Source organism: Varanus komodoensis, unplaced genomic scaffold, assembly GCF_004798865.1.
Source record: "Varanus komodoensis strain SLA01 unplaced genomic scaffold, ASM479886v1 scaffold21, whole genome shotgun sequence".
Lineage (NCBI taxonomy): Eukaryota > Metazoa > Chordata > Lepidosauria > Squamata > Varanidae > Varanus > Varanus komodoensis.
The window spans coordinates 11,471,838-11,495,515 of NW_025335589.1; the positions used below are offsets into that span (position 1 = coordinate 11,471,838).

Sequence of the window (23,678 nt, forward strand, 5' to 3'; positions counted from 1 at the left end):
TGGAGCACCTTCTCTCAGCATGGCAATGGAGGGAGCAGTTCTGTGGTTCCCATAAGGAGACTGTGCTGCCAAAGGATACTTTGGATTCCCACCTGGGAGGTCCCAGATGGTGCTACAGCCTTGGAGTTGGGATGCGATCGCTGATCTTCACTCACAGCTAGCATGAAAAGTACCCTGCTGGCTGCTCTTCAAGGTCAGAAAAGAGACTGAGGAGTGTGAAGGAGAAGAGACTGTAGCAGCCAGGATATGAGCTGCCCTAAAGTTGCTCCAGCCACCTTCTCTCCAGTGCCAAAATGCCCTAGCAAGATGGTCAAAAAAGCCCATCTGGTGAAATGGAGAGCAGGAACAAGAGGGAGGCAAGGATTAGCTCTTACCACTCCTTGCTCTGCCAGGACACCCTTGACCTCCAAGCACAAGTCCAAGTGCTTATGGGCTTCTTGACAGCATTGCAAGCTAACACTGAAATCAGACCATAATGAATTGAGGTGCCTCTTCAAAGAGCATCTAGCGTTGCACTGCTATAAACAAATCATGCACCTTGCTCAAATGCTGGGATATTTATGGCAAATATAATAGCTACAGTCCGCATGATTCAGAGAGGATTTCTTGAATAGACATTCTTTATAGCAGCTGCCTCTTTCAAGGCAGCTGGAAATCTTAAAACGTTCATTGTGAGTAAAGCCCCAATTAAGTGGAACATAGTTTTGAGTAACCATGGTAATTTCTAACTGCAGGCTCCAGACTTGAATCTTAATGTTCTTTATAGATGCACCTCTATGTTCTGTACATTTTCCCGGGAGTAAGCACTGTTGAATGAAGACTTGAATCATCCACATTACGGTTAAATGAATGGATTCCTACTTTCCTTTCCTAGACTGGAGTCTTTAATGTGTAGACCATTTTAAACTTTATGTTCTGTTTTAGTTGCATTTTAAAATGCTGCCTTGTAAAGCACTTGGAGGAAGCTTTGGTTCAAAAGATGGTATAACATATTTTTCATAATCATGACAGCATCGGGGTGTACTTGAAACCAATTGGAAAAAGCCAAACCATCTAGGTACAGAACATGCACACGTGAACACGAAGAAATATTTCAGCTATTAGGCTTCGACCGAAAAGATTCGAGTTAGTTCCGACAATGAAAGACTCCCCGGTCAGTCCCATTAACTTTTAACATGGATGTAGAGTCGTCCTTTGTGCTTTCTTCCGGTGAATCCCATGAACGAGGAATATCCGCGGTGTCTTCGGGAAAATGCCTCGTTGTCCAGGATCTCCTCATTCTTTTCCACGCCCCCCGCGCTGCTTCCGCAGCTTTGCCCTCGGCGCGAGGAAAGCCAGCCAGGCGCCTCGTGCCCCTTTAAGAGCAGCCCCTGCAGCTCCGCGGCGTGCGTGGCGAGGGCTCGGAATCCCCGGCATCCCGTGACAAACGCCGGACGGCGCCGCACGTTCGGAAAGATCCCGCTCCGGGCGAGGGTTCCGGGCTGCGGAGCCGCGGCCGGTCGCGCGGGGGAGCTGTGCGCGCCGCGGAGCAGGTCCGCTTGGCGCTCTCCCAGTCATATGACTGGCCGCCTCCATTAATGCCTGGGAGGCGCTGGCTCGGGAGGGGTATTAATTCAGCGCTGCCCAGCGCACCCCTCCGCACAGGCACGTCGCCGCTGGCATGGATGCTGCCGCGGCCAAGGGGCCCGGGCCGCGGCTGGCTTGAGGGACTGGTCGTCCGGAAACCCGGCTCCACACCCATGCCTTCCTAAGCTCGGGAAGCGGCGGCGGCGGCGGCGGCGGCATGGCTCCTACGCTGCTCCAGAAGCTGTTTAACAAAAGGGGAGGCGGCGCTGCGTGTAGTGGCGGCGGCGGCGGCGGCTCGGCGTCTCCGCACGGGAGGGAGCCCCGCGAGTGCGCCACGTTCAGGTGAGGAAGCGCGTGCCTTGCGCCGGAGTCGCCCCTGCGGCGTGCGCTCGCGGGTCTGCGCCCAGCCCGGCCCCCGCGGGGCGAGAGACCGGCAGGGTGGTCTGCGCTCTTCCCTCCCCGCTTTCCCTCGCTCTGCAGCGGGCGCTCTGCTTGCTGGAACCCGCGCGGGCCGTGCCGCCGCCGCCGCCGCAGGGAGAACGGGTCGCTCCAGGTGGCTCGCGGTCCCAGGCGGAGCGCGATGCTGCGCGAAGGATGTCATTTTTGAGCCACCCGTGGCTCTGAAATGGTTAAGGCATGCTGCACATGTTCAGTCCCTGTTTCGTAAGAGGCAGATCCGTTTCTCTTGGGTAAAGTCCTTTGGATAGAGCTGGTGAGCCAAGCGACTGCTGTCTTCGCGCTGTGATGCACCTCGGGGTACCTCGTGTGTCTCCCATCTCCTCTTCAGCCGGCTTAACCTGCGAGCCTAGATCCGCTTGCCTCAGAGTTAGCCTCGTTGAACTCAGCGGGACCAACTTCTGAGAGGGCATTCCTAGGATTGCGAGGTTAAGATTGGTTTTTGCTGCACAGAGCTTCCGGGGAGAAATGTCTAATTCAAAGCGGCGTGATGTGATGGCAAGAGTGGAACTTGGACTGTTGCCCTCCCTCAAAACTCTGTTCAGCTCTGAGCACCTTAGCAGGTCCATGGGGTGCACATACAAGAACACTGCAATATTTAATGCTGGGTACTAGGTCTCTTGCAATATCATACAATATTTGCAAATTAGGTTCTCTCTTGGAGCTTTCTCCTAAGCAAACGTGTTCAGGATTGCAGCCTCAGTGAGTAGTAAAGAGTTGAAGTTGAGTATGCAGACATGGTAGCATAAATTTTAAAACATGGTATCACTTCATTATTTAAATTACTTCATTTAATTTCATGATAAATTTATACATTTGCTTTATGTAAGCCCTTTCCATTACATAATGACTTAGATTTCGTTGTTAATTTGTGATGCATAGCAATTTGGGGTGCAGTCCTATTATGATTATCATAAGCCTCTGAACTCAGAGGTTTACACTCATCCTGTGCAAGGCTGGAGGAGCAATAGAAGCAACCTTCGCCTTCTCATCCTTGCACCATGTGTTTGTGTCTGATGGATGGACTTTTTGCCATCTAGTAGAAGTGCCTTGGAGAGGAAAAGGCTGGAAAGCCCCCCTGGATGGCTTGGATCCTGGCATCTCCAGTTACCTCCCAGTCCCATAACTCGAAATATCCCTTCTGTGAGGTGGTGTTCCTGAACTTGACAAGGCAGCCAACAAGGCTTTCTGTTGTCCGTGGTGATGGGGTGGCAGGGAAGGATCATGGATCTGCTCTGTTTTTGAATCTGGGAATCTATCACAGGTAAATTTCACTTCTATACAGCCTAATAGCCAAAGCTCTCTGGGCAGTTTACAAATGCTTCAATGACAATACTGGATAACGAGAGGGAATGTACGGCCTCTCAGATACTGCCTGGGGACTGCAGGATTTCTCCCTTAACGTTGGCATTGCTTTTAGGCAACGTTTTCATGTATGTACATACAATAGAATCTGAGAGAACAAGATAGCATTTTCCAACACCTTGCAGGTATGCATTTAGTATTATGAAAGTAGTCCCCCCCCCCCCTAAATAACAGGGCAGTCCTCTGCATATCTGTTCAAAATTAAGTTGCATCGAGTTCAGAGGAGCTGCCTCCCAGGTAGGTGGATATAGGAATGTAGGCTGCGTTGTTTTCAGCCTCCTGTTGTTTGGACTCACCTACTAGTGGTTGGTCCTTTAGTGCCTGTATTTGCATTGAACATGTTTTCAGAAGTCTACTAATACCTACAAAAAACATGCTTAGCACAGTGCAACTTTTGATACGGGATGTCTGAACTAGATAGATGGTCACTGGTGCTTTATTCTGAAGCAGGGGTGAGCGCCACATGGTCCAGGAGCCACTTGGCTTTGAGTGATTGCTGGAGCAAAATACATTGCTCTTCAAAAATGCCAGATTTAGTTTTTTTTCCAAATAGCAATGGAGATTCAAAAGAGGTAACATGTAGCTTTTTTCAAGCTGTATGTGGCTTCATTGAGTCTCCATGGGAGTTTCCCCCCCAAATTGTGGCAGCAAACTACCATTTTTGCTGCTGCTGCAGGTGGTGTCACAGCAGAGGTGCAAGGTCTAAGGTTGCCCTGCCGTACATGTGCGGTATGAAGAGCAGGGCAGCAAAGAAGCCTCATTCAAATGGGTAGGGGCATGGCCATAAGCCAGCACTGTGGTGTAAAGGGAACCGTGTACAGAGGAAAGCACCCACTGATCCCTGTGGACATGCATTGGAGGAAGCCTGCTGGTATCCATGCATGAATGTACTGGAAGCTCTCCGACGGAACATATGCTTCTGACAACTTTGTGTAGGTTAGTTCTGTACATTTGAAAATAGTCAGAAAGGACTAAGATGATTCTACAATCTCCAGAATAACTTCCCATTTCTGAACAGAGGTGTTTTGAACTCAAAGGTTACTTACTTACCTTTCTGTACCTGTCATTGTCTTCATATGAGCAGAACTAGTACTAACATTACCTAAACCATTGCTTGGAAGTGTTTTGTGCCTGACTCTTTTGCCTTTGCACTTGAATTTGGAGTTGGGGGGGGAGCTTTTCAAGAGTTAGTGGAAAGTGTATTTCTCTACTACATTAGACCACTTGCTAATGTATAAAACAAGATGGTGCAGCTACTTTATGGAAGTGTCTAACTGCTTTATGTATTCGCTGCTCCTTTTCGCTATTATCTGCTGAATAATCAAATGGCTCAGAAATGGGTCATTTCATAATCTGCTCTCTTGCATTGTGGGAAAACTGGTCAAGGCCTGAGCAATGGTGACATCACATGTATAGACAACACACTTTCACATGACATCCCATTCCATTCATTGTGACCAGCAGGTCTTGTGACAGGGTAGTGTCTGGATCCTTTGCCAGATTCTGTCCTTTTGAAATGCTAAATATGCTGTGAAAAGAAAGAAAAGAGGGCTTGAGTTCTGGGTTTATGGTGGTGAGGGGGGCTTTCCCCCCTCCTTCTCCCAGTTGAAAACATAAACTTTCCTGCTAAATCACTTCTCAATTGTCCTGCGAAACCCCTCTCCCTGTTTATTACACTTAAGTATCTTTCATTAATGTTGCTAATCTGAAGCAGCCTCATTTAGAATAGTTGTGGGTCAGAAGATTTATACTTTCAGATTCATCTATTCATGCATTTTTTAAAAGGTCTTTCTTTTTAAAATACTCAAGATGGCTTAACCGTGGGGGTTACCACATACACATTTGTGATTCCCTTTGCTTATATTGAAGCCTCATAACCTTGCTCAGATCCTGCAAAGTTATGAGGCAGCCACAGAGGGGCCTTATTTGGATGTGCCAACTGTTCTCAGTGGCAATTTGTGGGTCAATTAACCCATAAATTACAGAAATGTGCAAGCTGCTTCTGGTGTCCAGCAGTAACCTACAAATGCCACATTCATATATTGTTATCACGAGCATGGGCACTTAGGGTTATTTCTCCCACAAACAACTTGCAAGTTAATTCAAAAAAATAAACGGTTATCCTACAAACAACCCCAAGGGCCCTGTTCAGAGGTCATGGTAACAATCTATCAATGTGGCATTCAAAGTTTGTTGTTGGAAACCAGAAATGGTGTATACTTAGCACATATGAATGCAATTAGTGGTTTTATCCATGACTGTTACTGTTGCATCTGTACAGTTGCTTTTCCCTCCACGGTGTTTCCTCACAACCATCCACAAAGCCATCCCTGTGGATCTTAGAGCAGAATTTCTGCAGCGAGAGGGGTTGCATTCTAAGCAGTTCTGGCAACTCTTTAGTCATTTGGCATTTAAGGCATTTGAAGACTATAACTTGATGGTGATGTGGCCATGCACATATTTATGTTCTGTCTTCTGTCTTCCTGAGCTGAATCTTAAGAATCACTAAGGTTATGCTGCACTCTGCACCTTCAGCTGGAGAACCATGTGGCAGCCTGAATGTACAGGAGCCAACCTGGTACTAAAGGACTCTGAATTGTATTGTCCTCTTGTCATGTAAATGCCAGGTGTTCTTGCTTTTCTTATGCATCCATGTAAGGAGAAGAGAAGTCAAAGCAACAAATTGCTCCAGTTTATGTGGCAATGGTAATCCAACCAGTTTGGCTGGTTGTAGTGGATAACAGACAAATGGGATGTTTAGGAAGAGTGGATTTCCATATTGGAAGAGGAATTGTGACTCACCTTGCCTGTGTGTGATGACATCTGCCTCTTCATCTTGTGATACTTTCATATGGATATAGCACCTGGAAAGCTGGCAAACCAGCTCACCTCTCCATTATTTTGTGCTTGTATTAAAAGAGGTCATTGTTTGCCTCACAGGCAGGTGGTGGTGAGCTGCGCATGTTCCAGTTTTCAGATGCTGACCAACATGCAGTGTACATTTGTAAATGAAATTTTTGATTCTTCAACTTGCCATTGCAGATTTTGTTCATGCAGATCATTGGCACCTCTTCCTGCAATATATACTATTTTCATTCTTCTCTTTTATAGCTTTCAAATAAAAATTAAGAGATTAATGAAGAGCACATGGGAAAGCATTATTTTATAGTGGTTGACATACTGTGTTGAAGAAGGGCAAAATAAATGACTTTAGCCAGCCCTGCTTTCTGTGGGAGCAGTGCCGCCCATTTTTCATGACATGTGGATGACCCCATATTATGGGTGAGCTACCTGTGTCCTACCTGTACAATTGTACCTACAATCCAGCACCTCCCCTCTTACCCAAATGGCTTAACATATGGGATTATTTTGGCTCACCTTTCATCCAGATTATTTAGCACTGTCTTTTTTCTTTCTTTCCCTCATTACAACCTAATCACAGCAAGTCAAAATTCTGTAGTTTGAAGAGTTAGATTCTACAGCCAGAATAAACCTAATGCCAGTACAATTTATACCAGCTATTCCAAAATTTCTGAGGAGCAGGTATGCTTACATGGACTCTATGCAGTAAGGCCAGTATATGTAGCCAGTATAAGGTGTGCAAGAGTACAGTGCATATGCTGACTTCTGGATAATTCATTTTTTTCCTAGTTATGGAGTAAAAACTTATTTTATTTTTATTTATTTATTAGAACATTTCTATGCCGCCCCTTGCCAAAGCCTCGGGGCAGCTTACAACACAATAAAATACAATAAAATACAAAAATAACAATATAAAATTAAAATTAACAATATAAAATAAATAAAAAATATAAAATATAAAAGAAGTCGCCCTGGCCTTATAGGGAGGAATGCTTTGCAAACAGAAGATCCAAGATTCTAACCCCAACATCTCCTGGGTAGGACTGTGAATAATTCCTGTCTGAAAACCCTGGAAAGCCATGGCTAGTCAATGCGGATCGAATAGCATCTATGCAGTTTCTGAAGTTCCTAACCTTGAGATTTTGTAGTGCTTATGGCGTCCTATTATCTGCTTGGGGCTTCCTTATCCATTAGGAATAGTTTTCATTTCTGGGCATGCTTTGTTGGTTGCTTATAAGTGGGAAAGCCATTTTTGTTTGCTTTTATTACTGGCATGCAGAAGAGGCTGGACTTCTTCCTGGCCACTCTAGAATATTTGCTGTGCTGAGGAAGTCTAAGCATTTTGTGGTAGTGAATGTCTGCTCCAATGCAAACACACTGCCAGAACAGTCACTCTGCAGAGAAGTTGGAATAAGGGTGTACTCAAAGATTCCCGAGTTGCTTCTTTCACTGTACAAAGGAGAGCTTTCTACTCTTTGCATGACAGAAAAAGAAGGGCAGCTATTAATCGGTGCTTTCAGTGTCTTACTGGCACTCCTGTGTTTTAGTATTTATTAAGCAATACAGTTTTAAAGATCCATACACCTCTTAAGGGCTTGTCTTTTGGGGTGATGCCTTAATTTGCTTGAGAAAGTGTGCATAATGGTGAAACTAGGACTTTCATGGACCCTTGGTGATTAACTTTCTGAGCCTTTTTTGCTCTCTAAAATACCTGATGAGAGGATTACTGTATATGCTTTTGTGGGCTAGAGCCCACTTTGTCAGAAACCTCTGGTGAAATAGACTCTGGCCAATGATAGAGACAGTACATTTCTTGAGCGTTTAAGGTGTTTCAAGACTATTTTTTTCTTTTATAATGATTAATGACTGTACTGTACAGAACCCCAAAAGACCTTAGGTACCTAACTCAGGGGGGCAGAATAGTTCTTGTGATATATTTCAAAATGTATAATAGGGATGGGAAAATAAGAAAATAATAATTCTCATGGTTTCCTCTTTTTTAAAAAAGCAATTACATTATGAGCTCATGGATTTGTTATACAGTATGTACATTTCCTAGACATAACAGTAATTCAAATTCTTTATCCTTCTCCAGTGCTGTTGATAAATTTGGCTATGAAAGTTCCCACATTAGGATCTTTGAGGATTGCTCAAATCAGTGGGTGCAAGGGATTCAGATCTCGCTGCACTGCCTCAGTATAGCATCTTCCCTGATGAGAACTAGGAATGAAAACCTTCTGCAGTAATTTGCAGAAGCAAATGCTAGATGGAAGAACATTTCAGGATGTGTTTGCCAGCTTGGAAAATTGTAGGCTTCAGCTTTGAATACTTTGGAATGACTTCAGTCTTCCTCTCTGTATGGCATTAGCGATTGAACACATGAGGCATTGCTGCTGTGCAGAGCTTCTAGCTGCGAACAGTGTTAGTTTGGTGAATGAGCTCATTCACTTGGCAATCGGTTGCAAGCCCTTCCTTTGGCCATGCACCAGTGATTAAATTCTCCCAGCACAAAACACAGTAATAAGGGAGAGAACATTTTATCAAGTGCCAGGCAAGACCCCACTGGTTTGCCTGATAGAGTAAAAGGAAAGAAAGGAAAGCGAGTGAGTTTGACTGTATAGTTTCACAACACTAAACAGACTTGGGAGGGATACTAGATGAAAGATAGCATGAATTTTAGTGTATGACCATTCTAAAGCATATATTCTATGCTTTATGGGTTTTTTTTACTATAGATAACTTAGGGTGAAGGGTCTCTTTAATCAAATGCTTAAGTTAGTCAACTTTTAGTGAAAATGAATAGGAAAAAGGTAGACAAGTGAAGCTTAAGAAGCTGGATATCCACTGAATAAGGGACACAGGAACTGTGAGCAAATGGGCACCGGGGCAAGTGTCCGTATCATCATAAGATGACATGAATCACTGAGAGGAACAAGGAAGTAGGTCTTGCATTTGTGACTAAACATGAGTAGGGATGGCCTTTTAAGCAGTTTGGCTGTTTTGAAATGGTATGAAATTTCCCCAGCCAGCTCAGGACATTTTCTGTCTAAACATGTATAGCATTACACCCAAACTCTTCGTTAACACAACGATACGCATCTTGGTCAGAAGTTCAGTCTTACAGTGGCTAATAGCACTTACTTCCTAGTAAATGCTTTGAGAACTGTAGCCTTGAACTGAAAGTTGTGTTTTAAGCTAGAATGTCTTTGGGGTTTTTTTTTTTACAAAATAAAATTCACTGAACTCCAGCAGCCTTCACCTCTACCTTTTATTTGGGCAGGCAAGCCATTTAAACTGTCAGAAGGAGAGCTGATAATGGGTAGATTATCTGATTCATAGATAATGCTGGTAGGACAAAGAGCCTGGTTTATATGGGAAGATGAATGTCTTGTGTTAAAAGTATTAGGATGCTGAAAACAAGGATTTGGTGTATTGCTATGTGACTGCTGCCATGTTGACTTAGTTCATGCTACGTGATAACCAATGCTCAAGGGTTGAGTGTGACTTGTCATTGAAACGTGCGTTATTGTGTTGCTTCAACCCAGGCACATTAACTAATCATGGTGAACAATCCACCCTTGGCAACCTAACAATAAACCATGGATTCATTTCACAGGTTGTTCATGGTTAACAAGCCATGTTTTGCCATTGTAGCTGGATTCAGATGGCAGAATAGATCATGTTTCAACAACAACGGAAACTCAACCTATACTCAATCCTTGAGTGTTATCAGAACTCAGTGTGTCTTCTGCTTCAGATTTGCTTCCTGCTTGGAAGATTAAGGGAGAAGGTGTACGCAAGTTCATCCTTTTAGGTGCTTGAATCAATTTATGAATGCCTTTATGCTACTCTTAAACTGAAGGTTTTCCAATCCTAGAACTTTGTTCAAAGACAGAGAGGAGCTGCTGGTGGTGGTAACCATAGAAACACACTTTGGCAGGATGTGGGAGGCTTTCAGGCAGCATTTCTCCTGGATTTCTTGCTATTTTTCTGGTGCATGACTACTCTTCTCACTATAGAGGGGTACACAGTGATCTTTCACCAACACCTCCAATGGTACTGTCAAAGAGGTTGCCTCAGGTTGCCAGGAGTATCCACTCCCTTCACATGGAGCTCCACGCATATACACCACTACTTGTGTGGGCAATTTCTCGCACTGGATGAACATCTGGCCTACAGAAGGTGTCATTAGTGTGGGAGAGAAGGTGGGGGCGCAGACAGGTGCTATCTCATGCTCCCTTCCTGTTCAGAAGTGTGATTTTAGCAATGGCACAAAAGGTCCAAGATTCAAAGCGACCAACTGGTGAGGAAGGAAGAATTTATGTATCTTTAGACCTACAGTAAATCACTACTTCACAGAATCTTGTAATCCAAAGGAAGCCCAGTGTAGTTCCTAAGATTTGATAATGGGGGATTTCCTCCTTATTCCTGAAAAGAGGACAGACTTCCTAGATCACTTGTTTTCCTGTGGCTGGGACCCTTCATGCTGCTCTTTACTCTTCTGTATTGTTGGGTATATGAAGGGACCCTGTTCATGTAGTGCTTCAAGTGTGTAGAGCAGGGGTCCTCAAACTTTTTCAACAGGGGCCAGTTGAAAGGCAAAGGCAACAGATGCAGGCTGGTGAGGCGGCGGCTTGCATGCTCGCAGATCTCTCAGCGAGTCCAAAACTATCTCCAAGTGAGCAAGCTGCAGCCTCGCTGTGGGTGGCAGCGGGGGATGCGGGCACGGGCATGGGGAGTTCAAAACCTCTGAGGTGGGCCAGATAAATGGGCATGGTGGGTCAGATCCGGCCTGTGGGCCATAGTTTGAGGACCCATGGTGTAGAGCATGGGTCCTCAAACTATGGCCTGCGGGACGGATCTGGCCCACCGTGGCCATCCATCCGGTCCGTGCTGCTGGTTGTCACCCTCATGCGCGCTAGCTGCGCGGGCGGGGAGGCGGTGTCTTGCTCACTTGGAGATGGTCTCCGAGCGAGCAAGACTCCGCTGCTGCCTGCCTCCCGTACACGTGTGCTCGCCGCTGCCTGGCAGCGCAGGTGGGGGGAGGTGGTGGCTTGCTTACTCGGAGATGGTTTTGGACTCGCTGAGAGATCTCTGAGTGAGCGAGCCACCACCACGCATGCTCAATGCCGCCTCACTTGTGCCTGATGGCACCTCACTGGCCCGCACCCCCAGGCACCCCCACCTCACCGGCCCGTGACAGTCACCACAGCCTTTCAGCTGGCCCCCTGTTGAGAAAGTTTGAGGACCGCTGGTCTAGAGTGACTCCATGCAAGGTGGGATTCAGTGTTACTCCAAATTTGTTGCATGTAGCAAACTACTCCTGATGACTAGGGTGTGAGGGGGGCATGCGTAAGCAGCAGCATGGGCCAGAGCTGGGCTGTGAGGCCCTGCAACTCCCTTAAGCTTGAGTTGAGCATCTAATGGGATTTAGATTCCCCCTCTCACATAAGTAGTCTTAGTGCCATGAGGGTTTGAATTAATAAAGCTACCACCTGTGTTCACAAGCACTTCGTTGCACCAGTGGCAATTCTTTGACTTTTGTTTCTTCTTTGAATACAGTACTCACAACTAACGAAACATAGCTTTGTTAATTCAAAAATAAGCCCTGCCAAGTTTTGTAAAAGGCTTTCCATGTAGAGTGATAGGGTGGGAAAGGAGACTGCTGCTCAGCAAAATACACACCCCAAAGCACCCTGAGGTAAGCAATTGCTGAATCCTGGTTCCTTATACCAATCACACCGCTTTAATTCAGCAAACGCAAACGGAAACTATTCTTTATCTTCTGCAGGTTTAAACTCTGAATAAGGTAGTGTGTGACCAGAGGGTGAGGAAACAATTGTGGTAACTTCGGCACACAAGTAGTATTTTGCTTTGTTGCATCCCATCTCATCAACTGCCTCATTCTAGTCCCTGAATCTTAGCCCATTCAGTTACTATCCTGTGCTGGCAGGTCCTGGGTGAAGTGAGGAGAATAGGTTTGTCACTGTCAGTTTACAAAATTCTGTCCATGCAGGATGTTGCAGTTAATGGCACATTTGGCACTTGGTTGACTAATTTGGCATTTGCTAATTTGGTTGACACAGAATAAGAAGCCCAGATGGATTTTAAAGTTTGCAGGCTGTTAGAGTGGGGAAAAGTCAAGCAGCATGAAAATATCAGCATTCAAAGGCTACAGTAAGAATGCAGTAGTTGGTGAATGATACGTATTTCTAGAAATGTATCTGTTTACACTTTTAGTCCATCCTGCAATTCTCTAAGCATCGGTGATGAAGGTCAAACATTTTTCATACAAAATGGAGCACTTTTCAGTGCTTTATTTTCTCATGGACAGTGTTTCTTATCATAAGTTCAGTAGTAAAGATGAAGGGATTCCAACTACAAATACAGCTTTAGGCAAACTTGACAGTTTCTAAATTGCAGATGAGTACTTATCAGAACATCATGCACGGTTCTTTGAGTTGCTAAAATGTATTAACAGCATGCCACTGTTTGCAGTGCCAGCACAAAGTTTCCCACCACCTGAGGCATTGCAATTATTCAAAGGGTGCTTCTTAGGGCCAGGAAAATGTTTACAACACAATCTCTGGAATGGTAGTGTCCTATTATCAGATGTTCAGTTTATCTGAGGTGTTTCAGGATAGCTGTTTGGAATCCATAGTTCTTAACAGAGATATGAAGAAACTTTCCCCCATGGAAAAAATCAGAGCAAAACCTTTTCCTTATTTTTTTTCCTATGAATTACGAGTTTTGGAAGAAATACTTTATTTTAGAATGCTAAATAAAATATTTACTCCAAGCTATCTATATATTGCTACTCAGCTTTTACTCCCCCAAATGATTTCTAAAAATATATAATAAATCTTTTATAGAAAGACTTGAAATATAAAATTTCTGGAATCCAAGAGGGGAATGCTTTTTTTAATTCACTTTGTAAGATTCCAGAAATAATTACTCTTTTCATTCCTTATTGAAACATTGGATATTTATATTTTCTGATAGATATTTAGGGATGCTTCAAGCCATGCTCAGTTAAATGTACATTCTTGACAAGGCCATGTTTCTTGATCTTTGTAGGTGCTGTAACAGTCAATTAATAGAATTTTGAATGAACATCCAGTGTGGACAGAACACCGGGTGGGTTTGCAGGTCACACTAAGCCGTTGTGGGTTGGTTGTGCACTGAACAGCCCAGAGTGCTTCCAACAGATGATTGTACTTTCTGTGGCTTGTTTCCCTCCACTCGCCACCATTCCCCTGCAGTCCTTCCACTGGCCTCTGGCACATATCTCAAGTGTCTGCATGGCTGAACTCCTTGTTGCCTTGGTCCTCAAACTGTTGGGGCCCTGAGAAGAAGGTATTGCACAGGGAGGAGGGAAGACGGTGGTAACCTAAACGAGGCTGTGAGGAATGGCTTGTGTCTTTGTTGCATTGGTAGGGCAGCTCGCTAGCTGTTCCTGACAACCCACAATAAAACACCCTGCTAAGTTTGGATGGCACTGTCAGAGCAATACAACAGTGGAACCAGCTGCCAAGAGAGGTGGTGGGCTCTCACACACTGGAGATAGTCAAAAAGAAATTGGACGGCCATCTGAGTGGGATGGTGCAACATGGTGTCCTGCGACAGCAGGAGGTTGGACCTAATGGCCTTCATGGCCCAGCCAACTCTACAATTCTATGTTTCAGCAAGCTACCAGGTATGGGTTATTTGTGAAAAATAAGCCACACTGCAGAAAGCGTGCTGGATTTTCATGGCATGACAGTCCACTAAGATCGCTGGGGTGGGCTGGAGTATTATGTGAGCCAGGCCATTGCAGGTTCTCCCACCACTGCCACCAGATGCTGCTGCAGCGTTTTTAAAAATAACTCTGAAGCTTGGATGCATCCATCACTGCCACAGTTTTGAACAATGTTCCCAGTTAGTCATAATTGCTAAGGAATTCTGCTTCAGCTATAGAAACGGTAACTGCTGCCAGTACAATAAACCCTCTCTATCTTAAAGAAACTCATTAGCCTGCTTCTTAAAGCAAAGCTATGGGATTGACATGACTTTTAGAGACAGCCTTTCAAAAGGAACAGAAATTAGGGAGCTTATTAATGGAAAGTATGTATTAACAAGCATAAAATGTCACTCTTCAAATAGGCAGAGATTGCTTGAAAGGTCTTAATTCAAATATGGATGCCTATTATTCTCAATAAGCAAGAAAGACTTTCCTAGCTAAATAAAATCCTAGTAACTTTCCCTTCATCAGGCTATATTTCCATAAACTCCACCCCACAAACAGGAACAGACTTAGGAATTTCCCTAAACTTCCTTACAAACAGGAAAGACTGCTGCTGTTCATCTGTTTGCCTCCAGAACTTCATTGCTTCTTCTAAGATGATTCAGATATTCCAAAGAGTACTTGCTGAAGTTCTCTTTGCTCCGACAAAAATGGAGCTTAAATATATACTGCATAATTAGCTTGGCTCATAATATTATCATAATATAGGGTACAGTCCATGGCCTCCCAGCATTTTCTGGAGGGCCACAGGATAGGTTAGAGTCCTTGGATATGCCCGGAACACTGCCCTTGCAGCTGGCATAATTCTTTCTGTGCCATCTGGGCTCTGCGAATGGAAGACCATCTTCAGAGCCTCTGGGGATGGAAGGAGCAGGACACTGCCAACCTCAGTCTCTTGCAAAAGGGGGAAAAGATTTAGCTGAGCAGCATCAGTCAACTACTGCCTTTAGAGGATGAGGTGAGTGTGGAGAGATCCTAGACCCTGTGCTCCTTTTGCTTTACACAGAATGACTATAATCCTCTGAATTTGAAGGGTTATAGGCAGCCACATTGGGATGTGCCCTTACAAGTATAGTTTAGCATTAAAAATAAACTGGTAATTGTCCGAATAATGTTAAGATCAAACCAAATTATGCATAATGGAAGTTAGGTCCTTAAAAAGCAGCTTGGTGCCCTGCAGATGTTTTGGATGGCAACTCCTAGCATTCCTAACCCTTGGCCATCCAGCCTAGTCCTGATGGGACCTTAAGTCCAAAACTTGCAGAAGGTATCAGGTTGGAAAAGGCTGCAATGCAGTGACTTTAGCTCTGTAAAGAGCAGTAAATGTTACCGATTTTTCAAAAATACCCCAGATTGCATTGAAAAATAAATCTTATTTTCCAGGAAAAAGATGCCTTTTTCCATGGCTTCAAATTTCCAGGATTTTACACCTCTTGTCCTCAATGTGCCAGTCATGCAAGACAGCTAAAACTTTAACAGTCTTACAATTTACTTTCTTTGTTCTCAGTCCAGAGGCCTTTGCAGCTCCTGTTTTTCTCATTCTTCAAATTCAGAGTCTAAGAAGAAATTTATCATGGAAATAGGTTACACGGGGCATTGTATTAATGCAATCTAGCATGGCCAAAGTTGTTGAAAGTGTAATGACTGGGATTATTGCGCCATTTGCACGTAACGTATGACCTAAACATACTTTTTCAAATATGCAGAACTCAGCTCAGTGGCTTAGTGTTTCTGCATGTTTAAGAGGAAAATTGTTTTTAAATACAGTGTTCTGTCTTCATAACTAGTATGGTGCAAATGGCTCTTGTGCAGGAATATCCCTCCCAGATCAAAGATCTTGTGGGAAGCCATCCTCTGTTGCCTTGTGTCGCACTGTATTTACACTGAAAGAGGCCAGAGCTGTCACTCGTGCAATCACACAAACCCCAATGGCACTCGATTGCAATTTTGCTTTGTTTTTGTTTGTTTGTTTGTTTTGCTGTTTTTTGTAACCCATTCAGGGAGTTTTAGTATTGGGATGGCATAGAAAAACTTTAAATAATTGAATGAATGAAAATAACCCTTTTTATTTTCCCAATATTTTAAGGTTTGACTGTTATTTTAGTATGGGTTTTATTGTTGACTGGTTAAGAATTTGATTAGGATACTGTGTTTTGTTTTATTTTTGTCTTACTGTTAAACCATCCCGAGACTATGGTAAGAGATGGTCTAAAAAAGTTTTAAATACATATATACAATAATAAATGTTTTGCAGGCTGGGTTATAACCATGTGGAAGAGTCTTGTAGGTGGTAGAGAGTCTTGTCAGTGTATTCTTCAGAGCCTTCCTCTTCAGCCAACTTACAGAGGGCTATTTTGACTTCATATTAATGAAGGTATGCCATGACATGGTCTCAACAACTCTTCCTCTTTCTTTGGACATACATTCTTTTTTCCTTTTCCTTTTAAAAGGAGCAACTCTCTGTGCATTTAGTTAGAAGCCACTCCCACTATATTCAGTGAGGCTTACTCTGAAGTAAGTGTGTTTACAATTGTGGGGTTTAGTATTGCAGGGTTATGTCCCCAGATGGCTTAAGGAGACTTGAGCACCAGTTTTGAAATCGAAGGAAGTAACTCCGTGACTGAGAAACAGTGAGGCTAACAACCAAGCCATGAAGCCTGTCTGAAGGAATGTGGAAGGGAGAAAAAGATAACTGGGTTGAAGAAAGAAGGCTACCTTCTATCTCACATTCCCAGTAGTTTTATGGAACAGGGGGTTGTAGGGCAAGGTGAAGCCAGAAAGGAGTGACCTAGTGAACTTGTAGTTATGAACATGCAGGCGTAATAGGTTGATGAATATTATCTCACTCACCTCGAATAGACAATGGGCTAATTATAATGCACATGTGATGCATGTAGATGTATGTAGTGGGATGAGACCGGAGATATGAGGTAGGCGGACGGAAAGCCTGTACCCCCATAGTACCTCGTCCAATAAGGGAATTGGGGAGGGCTATGGCCGCCGAGTTAGGGTACAAAAGGAGATGATTTGTGTTTGTCCTTTGGAGAGATTGTGACAGAGCGGGCTCTCCCCGTCTATTGCAATGAACGAAGGAATCGTCTCACTCTGATGGTAGTCTTGATTGTTTGTTTGTTTGGAATACGTCTATGCCGCCCCATTCACAAAAGCCTCGGGGTGGCTTCCAATACAAATAAATAACTATACAAATACATAAAAACTGGAAACATCCTGGCATAAATTTAAAATCAATAAATAAATTCAACAATTAAAATAATGTTTAAATAAAAAGGTCTTGGCCTGGCACCGAAAAACAAATAACGACATCGCCAGGCGGACCTCTCTGGGGAGCGCATTCCATAAGTGGGGCGCCACCGCACAGAAGGCCCTCCTCCGGGTACTCACCCTCCTAATATCTTTCACGAAGCGTTCCCGGAGAAGGGCCTCTGCTGCCCATCTCAAGGGGCGGGAGGGCAGATATTTAACTTGAGAAGAAGTTTTTTTGCTGCTTTTTGCATAACAAAATGAACTCTGTTCCCTCTAGAGTTCCATAGAAATGATTCCCCATGGTACATTATTTGATTTTTTCAAAAGATACTTCTGGATTATGAAGGCACACAATTTCTATAGCAAGAAGCCTGCCATTTGACCTTTGCTTGTTATGTTGGATGCAAAGGTGCATTCTGCAGGTGGTAGGAAGCTTTTTCTCCTAGAAAGTCCTTTTCTTTCCCGAACATTTCACACTCAAACATTGTGCAACAAAAGTGAAACTAATTTCAGACATCTTTTGCAAGAGGTCACGTGATCTCTTGCGCAGGCAGAAACACGAGTACTGCTATATATCCTCCATATTACAGCATTCTGCAGATTCCTATGTTAACTCTTGCTCAAGTGTTTGCAGAACAATGCGTGGGACAATTTTCTTCCCCAGTGACTCACTGGGGAGAATTGTTTTAGATATGTTCTGTCTTGAGCATCCGTTGCCATTTCTGCTACAAGAGAAGATTAGGGTGATTGCAGGGACTTGGTGGTACAGCTGGAGCAAGGGACCTCTGGCTTGTGGGAATGGGTTCTGGCCTGCAGTCTGTCCTTTACCCCATGCTTCAGTTCTTATTTTTTATGCTTACATTGTATTGATGGCCCTCCTTTCTTTCTCTTGCAAGGAGCCCAAGGTAGTTTTGGGGAAAAAACTATCTGCAGCACAGGAGTTTGCAGGTGGAGAGGGAAGTGTCAATGCACCCAGAGTGCAGCAACGCCAAAATCATCACCTGCAATTAGACTTAAAAAATGTGTTTAACAGAGGCTTGATAAAAGCAGGTGGGGAGAGTGAGGGATGTTTGTGCCCAGGTGTGTGGGCAGCTGCATGCCAACTCTGGTGATGATCAAGCTGCCCACTTTGGGCTGTTGACTGGTGTGGCCCTCAGGCAAAAACGATTTTCCACTTCTACTGCACACTGCAAAATTGTTTGCAGAAGAATAAGTTGAATGTTACAGCAGATGTACCCTTTGCAGATCATTAACACTGTGATGTCAGTACCAGTGTCCAGTTATTTTAAGGATTCTTATACTCAGCATTCATTGTGAGACAATACCAATGATTTAATCCTCTCCCTCCCTCCCTCCCTCCCTCCCTCTCTCTCTCTCTCTCTGTGTGTGTGTGTGTGTGTGTGTGTGTGTGTGTGTGTGTGTGTGTGTGTTAAAAGTGCTCTTCCATTCTGATCAATAAGCCAACACCTTTTAAGCAAACTTCCTCCAAAATGAATATAGTAAGATGATTTCAGCCATTTTGGCAGTTCCCATCTACCTTGACCAGAGACTGTAGAAAACAATGTGACTGAGGCTATTTCCAGGCTATAATTATCGCAACTCATCTGAGGCAGGATTTCCGAGCATTCATAGCCAGACGAGTATGTAAACATCACTCCAGAGTGTGTTTTTATATTGCAAACCTCCATATAAAAGGCAGGTAGGCATTTATGCACTGTTTTTCTCCTTGCAGAAAAATTGATGTGCATTATTCAAGCTTCCCGGAAGGAAGCAGAATTGTTGTACTAGGCAAATGTGCACACCTTTCTGACCATGTGAAAGTCTGAACTCAGGAAGTGTGCTGAAAGGAAAGAGCCAATATGTACAGTTCATATCATATCTTTTGATCTGAATGAATTGAGCAGCATTTGTTTATCTCAGTCTTCAACCGCTAACACATAAAATAGCATTTCTTTGCTCAAAAGAAATCAAAGAGCTGGTACATGGCTATACATTTCCTCTCTAGAGTCATCCAAATCTGTTTTCACTTATAATATGCTAGTGTAGCCAAGGTCCATAGCCTCCCACTATGAATTGTCCATTCTGGTTTTCATTCAGTAGGCAGTTTGTTACACATTTGATGCAGTAAGAGTAGCTGCATCTACTTTTCAACCCCTTGAGGCATTGTCTAAATGCCAGCACTATTTCCTGGCATTTAGACAATGTACTGACGTTTGCTTTTGACTGTTTTGAGCTATGTCACTTAAATGGACCTCAACCAACACCTCTGGCCAATTTATGTAAACAGTTAAAGCAATAAGTAATGGAACTGGTGTAATTTCAGCTAGAATGTGGGGTGGGAGGAAAGAGAAAGAATGAGTCCCTAATGATTCTCTGTAAACAAGAATGTGATAGCTGCTGCAAAAACCTGGGAACTACAAGCTGGAAAATCTTGCCAGGCCCATGTATCAGGATGCCAAGTGCAGGTGTGGTCCGGAAGACTGGGCTGACCTCTCTAAGCTGTACCAGCACTATTAGATACTGAGATCAACTAGTAAGGAAGGGTGATAAACATTGATAGATAGTGTTCTCTCTAGCAGGCCTCCGGTGTTGTAGAATAGTTTTGTTTCTTTTGTGAAGGACAGGTAGTCACCGTGGTTTAGAAGACGTGGGAGAGGCCAGTGGCTTGGGAGCAAGTGAAGTGGAAACATAGAAGGAGACACAGCGTGGCTATAGCCAGATCTCAGTGTCTGGCAAAGAGCTTTCACTTGGATATGTCCTGGCAGCATCTGTGCTAAGCGCTTTGTTCTTGGAAGTTGGCCCGATCCGTCTGGAACAAGTGCTGTGTGAAATGAGGCATCATCTGAGGAGAGAAAGGATGAATGTAAAATGCCGTTGCTTTGAAAATAATGCAGCCCTCTGTATTAGCAAATAGCTTCCAACCCAGTGACTAACTTTGTGCCCAAATAAATATGAAATAGATGCCAAAAGTCAAGTGCTATGCCTTGTTTGGGTTTGTGCCAAACTGCTATTCCAAAGAAGGTAGAAATGTTATAAAATATTGATGACCACCAATATTCTTAAGACCACCAAGCAATTAGGAAAAAATAACCTTGGAACTACTGTTGCTGTAGTTGTGACCTCTCATACAAAAACAAAAAACTCCAGTAAGGATTGTCTGCATGTAAAATCAATTTGTTTTTGTTGACTTACAGAGTTACCAAAGTATTTTTGGAAGGTGTTGCATGCCTTTTGTGCACCTGAAAGACGCACAAATATATTCTGCACAAGCTTTTGTGGACTACAACCCACTTCATGAGACACAGAGATTAATGTGGTGTGTTTCATGTTACAGTAAATACAGTGCTGGTGAGGAAAGAACTGTGAACAGGAAAACTTTTCAGAAACCCAGCTCTCTGGAGGCACAAGGGGAAAAATAGCAACTTACAAAGGAGTGAACAAAAAGTTAACTGCTTCCTGGAGTTGAGCCTGTTGGTCAGTGGCAGCTATGCTTCAAACTTTCTTAAGTAGTAAGCCAAGTTTGGAATTAATGATGATCATGTCAGCAGTTCTGTGAAATGCTGGGACTATGATCAAACTATATCAATGTCAGACAAAACTGAAGAACATTTTTATTTTTAAATTTTATTTTGATTTTTGAATACTGCTTCTTTCCCATAAGCTCTGGATGATTTATAAGGGATTTTCAAAATTACCCAGTGAAAAAGAGAACACAGACCTGTTCACGCTTTCCCACTGGTGTACTCTACCAGTGAATGGATCTTCTGGATCTTATTTTGCAAGATTGGATTCTCCAATTGCAATTAATATCTTGGAATTCAAAGCACCAGCTTATTTCTAAGGATTGAGCTACTCCGATAGTTTTAACAGTTCAGTATAATATTGATCTGGCAGTTTGCTTTGTAATGTTGAAACTCTCTTGCCTTTAATTTTTTTTTCTTCAGGATTTTCTCAAATCCTGATTATTTCTTGGAGGGTCATAACCTCTGAGAGCTTCTAATATACCCCAATGTACAAATATGGAATCATGTGGGCAAAGCTCAGGTGGTGTCAAATGCAGTGCAAAACCTGGGGCATGATGTTCAGATACATGATTCCCTTGTCATGCTGGCATTCAGCAGTACAATTTCCAGAAAGATAATAGACATGGTAAAAATCTGCCTTGTTCTTCCTTGGGGCAAAAACAAAGCAGAAGCGTTAGGGAAATTGAAGGACAACTATTTCTTACTTTCTTATCACAGCTAGACTGATTATAAGATGTATTGCTTAATAAATAAATCAGTATTGAAATTGCATTATTTGTTATAAAAATTGAAAAGACATTGCAGTCCAGTGCCTGTTTACTCAAAAGCGGTTGAGTGAAGCTTGCTCCCAGGTAAGTACACACAGGATCGTAGCCTCAAAAGTATGAACACAATTTTGTGTGCATGAAATTAACACAAATACACTGGAGATAGAGGGGAAGAACTGTTAAGGAAGACAAGTCAAAGCAGTAAGACCTGTATCCTTCTCACCAGATGTCAACAGTTTCTAGGTGCAAAAATGGATCATGGATTTGTGTCTATGAAGCTCAGGAATTTTCATTCTATGATGTAGATATGCCCTGCATTAAAAAAAATCAGATGCATTTTGAGTGAGTAAAACCTTTCACTCAAAAGTATTTCACTCATTCCATATCAAAAGAGGTTTTTTTCTGTGCTTTCCAAACCCTCCAGATAGTGATGGTAAAACAACTTGGGGGGGGGGGCAGGGTAGTTTCTGGAATTTTCCTGTTTTTTCCCCTCGAGGCTTTCAGATATCTCGTGCCTAGATAGGAGCTCACTTGGAACGCTGTGTACACTGCCTTGAGTTCGGTGATGGAAGTAAGCCAGGGTATAGAATATACTAATCCAATTTCTAGAAAATTGCATTTCTTTTCCTTTTATCAGACAATTTTGCCATATAGCAGACTTGTTCAGTTCTCTCTGCTACAGATTTTAATATCTGGATACTTAGACGCCAAAATAGCTGTTTTTCCTTGTTTCATCTCCATTTTCTGCCATCCATTTTTCTGCTCTTTGCATTTGTCTTTTATTAATACAAGGATGTGAAACATGTGGGGCCCTGAATGCTGCTGTTCTGCTTCTTGAGCCCTCATTGTAAGCTGACCTACACCAGCAGGTTCACATGCTCCTCACCTGTGTATTCACCAATTAGCAATATTCTTCTACCACCCTCACCTTTACAATACAACTCCATGAAGCAAGCCAAGAGTCAGAGGGCATAAATTACAGGTTCTCATTACTTGTGATTTTAAAAACAGGCATTGTGAGAATGCCTGCATCAGTGTTCAGGGGGGTGGGGTGGTTACACAAAGGTGTTCTGGTCACATTGCTGTTTGTTTGGTGTCAAATTTGCCTTGAGACGATTATCTCCTTAAAGTATACAAATATTCATTATTTATTTACAATTTTATGTACCATCAAAACATTATAAAAACTCAAGAGGATTTACACAAAAAATATAAAAACAATTATTACAATAGTAAACCAGCAAGTGCCAGTACTTGATGCAATTAATTAAAATACTGTTGTCAATTTAAAAACTGGGGAAATAAGAAGGTTTTAGCCTGGTGCTTCAGCAGATGAAGTGCCAGGCACGTCTCTGAGCAACAGGTTCCATAATCAGGGCACTACCACAGAAAAGGCCTTCCTCATACTAGCCCTCCTCACCTCTTTGAAGGAGGGCTCTTGAAGGAGAATATCTGCCAATGATCTTAGGGGCTAGGCAGCCTTGTATAGAAGGAGACATTCCCTTAGATAACCAGGCCCTAAGCCATTTAAATATAGTGGAATGATGATAACTTTTAAGTGTATCTTATTACTTGTGAAGCATGCATGGTTTTGAAATGTATTTGGCTACATATGTCTGGCTGGGGAATGCTGGGCATAAGATCACACCCCAGATAGCCTGTGTACAGCATGATGGGTGAAGGGTAGTTAGGATCTTTGGGTTTTGTTTCCCTTCTTCTGTTCCTTGTATTTAAAAGGTGTAAAAAATTTCAGCCACCAACCCTGTATCACCACCCTTTCTGCATAACTGTGTTTGCATTGTTTTTACCCGAAGAGTTAACTAGACCGAAAAGCTTCCCATTAAGCCCACATTTTATATAGTTGCCTTTTGGAATAATGCAATAATGGATTGTTAATGCAATCAGTTTCTGTGAGCAGGTGAGACTTCAGCTTCCCTGCTGAAAAGATCCTGATCTTCCAGTATTGATAGGCTGCTACTCCTGACTTGCACTTTAGCAGGTGTGGGCAGCTCATGACCCTCTGGGTGTTTTGGTGTAGGCTTTCCATCAGCCCAGCTAGCTGATCAGGGTTCAGGTTGGTGGTGAGAGGGG

General features: G+C 43.2%; 1 protein-coding gene across 1 annotated transcript in view; it reads left to right on the plus strand.

Moving 5' to 3' along the window:
• The first annotated feature begins 1,584 nt into the window (after window positions 1–1,584).
• The window catches only part of FNIP2 (folliculin interacting protein 2), a 58,773-nt gene continuing 36,679 nt past the window's right edge, over window positions 1,585–23,678 (plus strand). Inside the window, exon 1 of the mRNA XM_044430661.1 lies at window positions 1,585–1,908. Within this exon, the coding sequence (XP_044286596.1) occupies window positions 1,784–1,908 (125 nt within the window). The 5' untranslated portion in view covers window positions 1,585–1,783. The remainder of the gene's footprint in view (window positions 1,909–23,678) is intronic.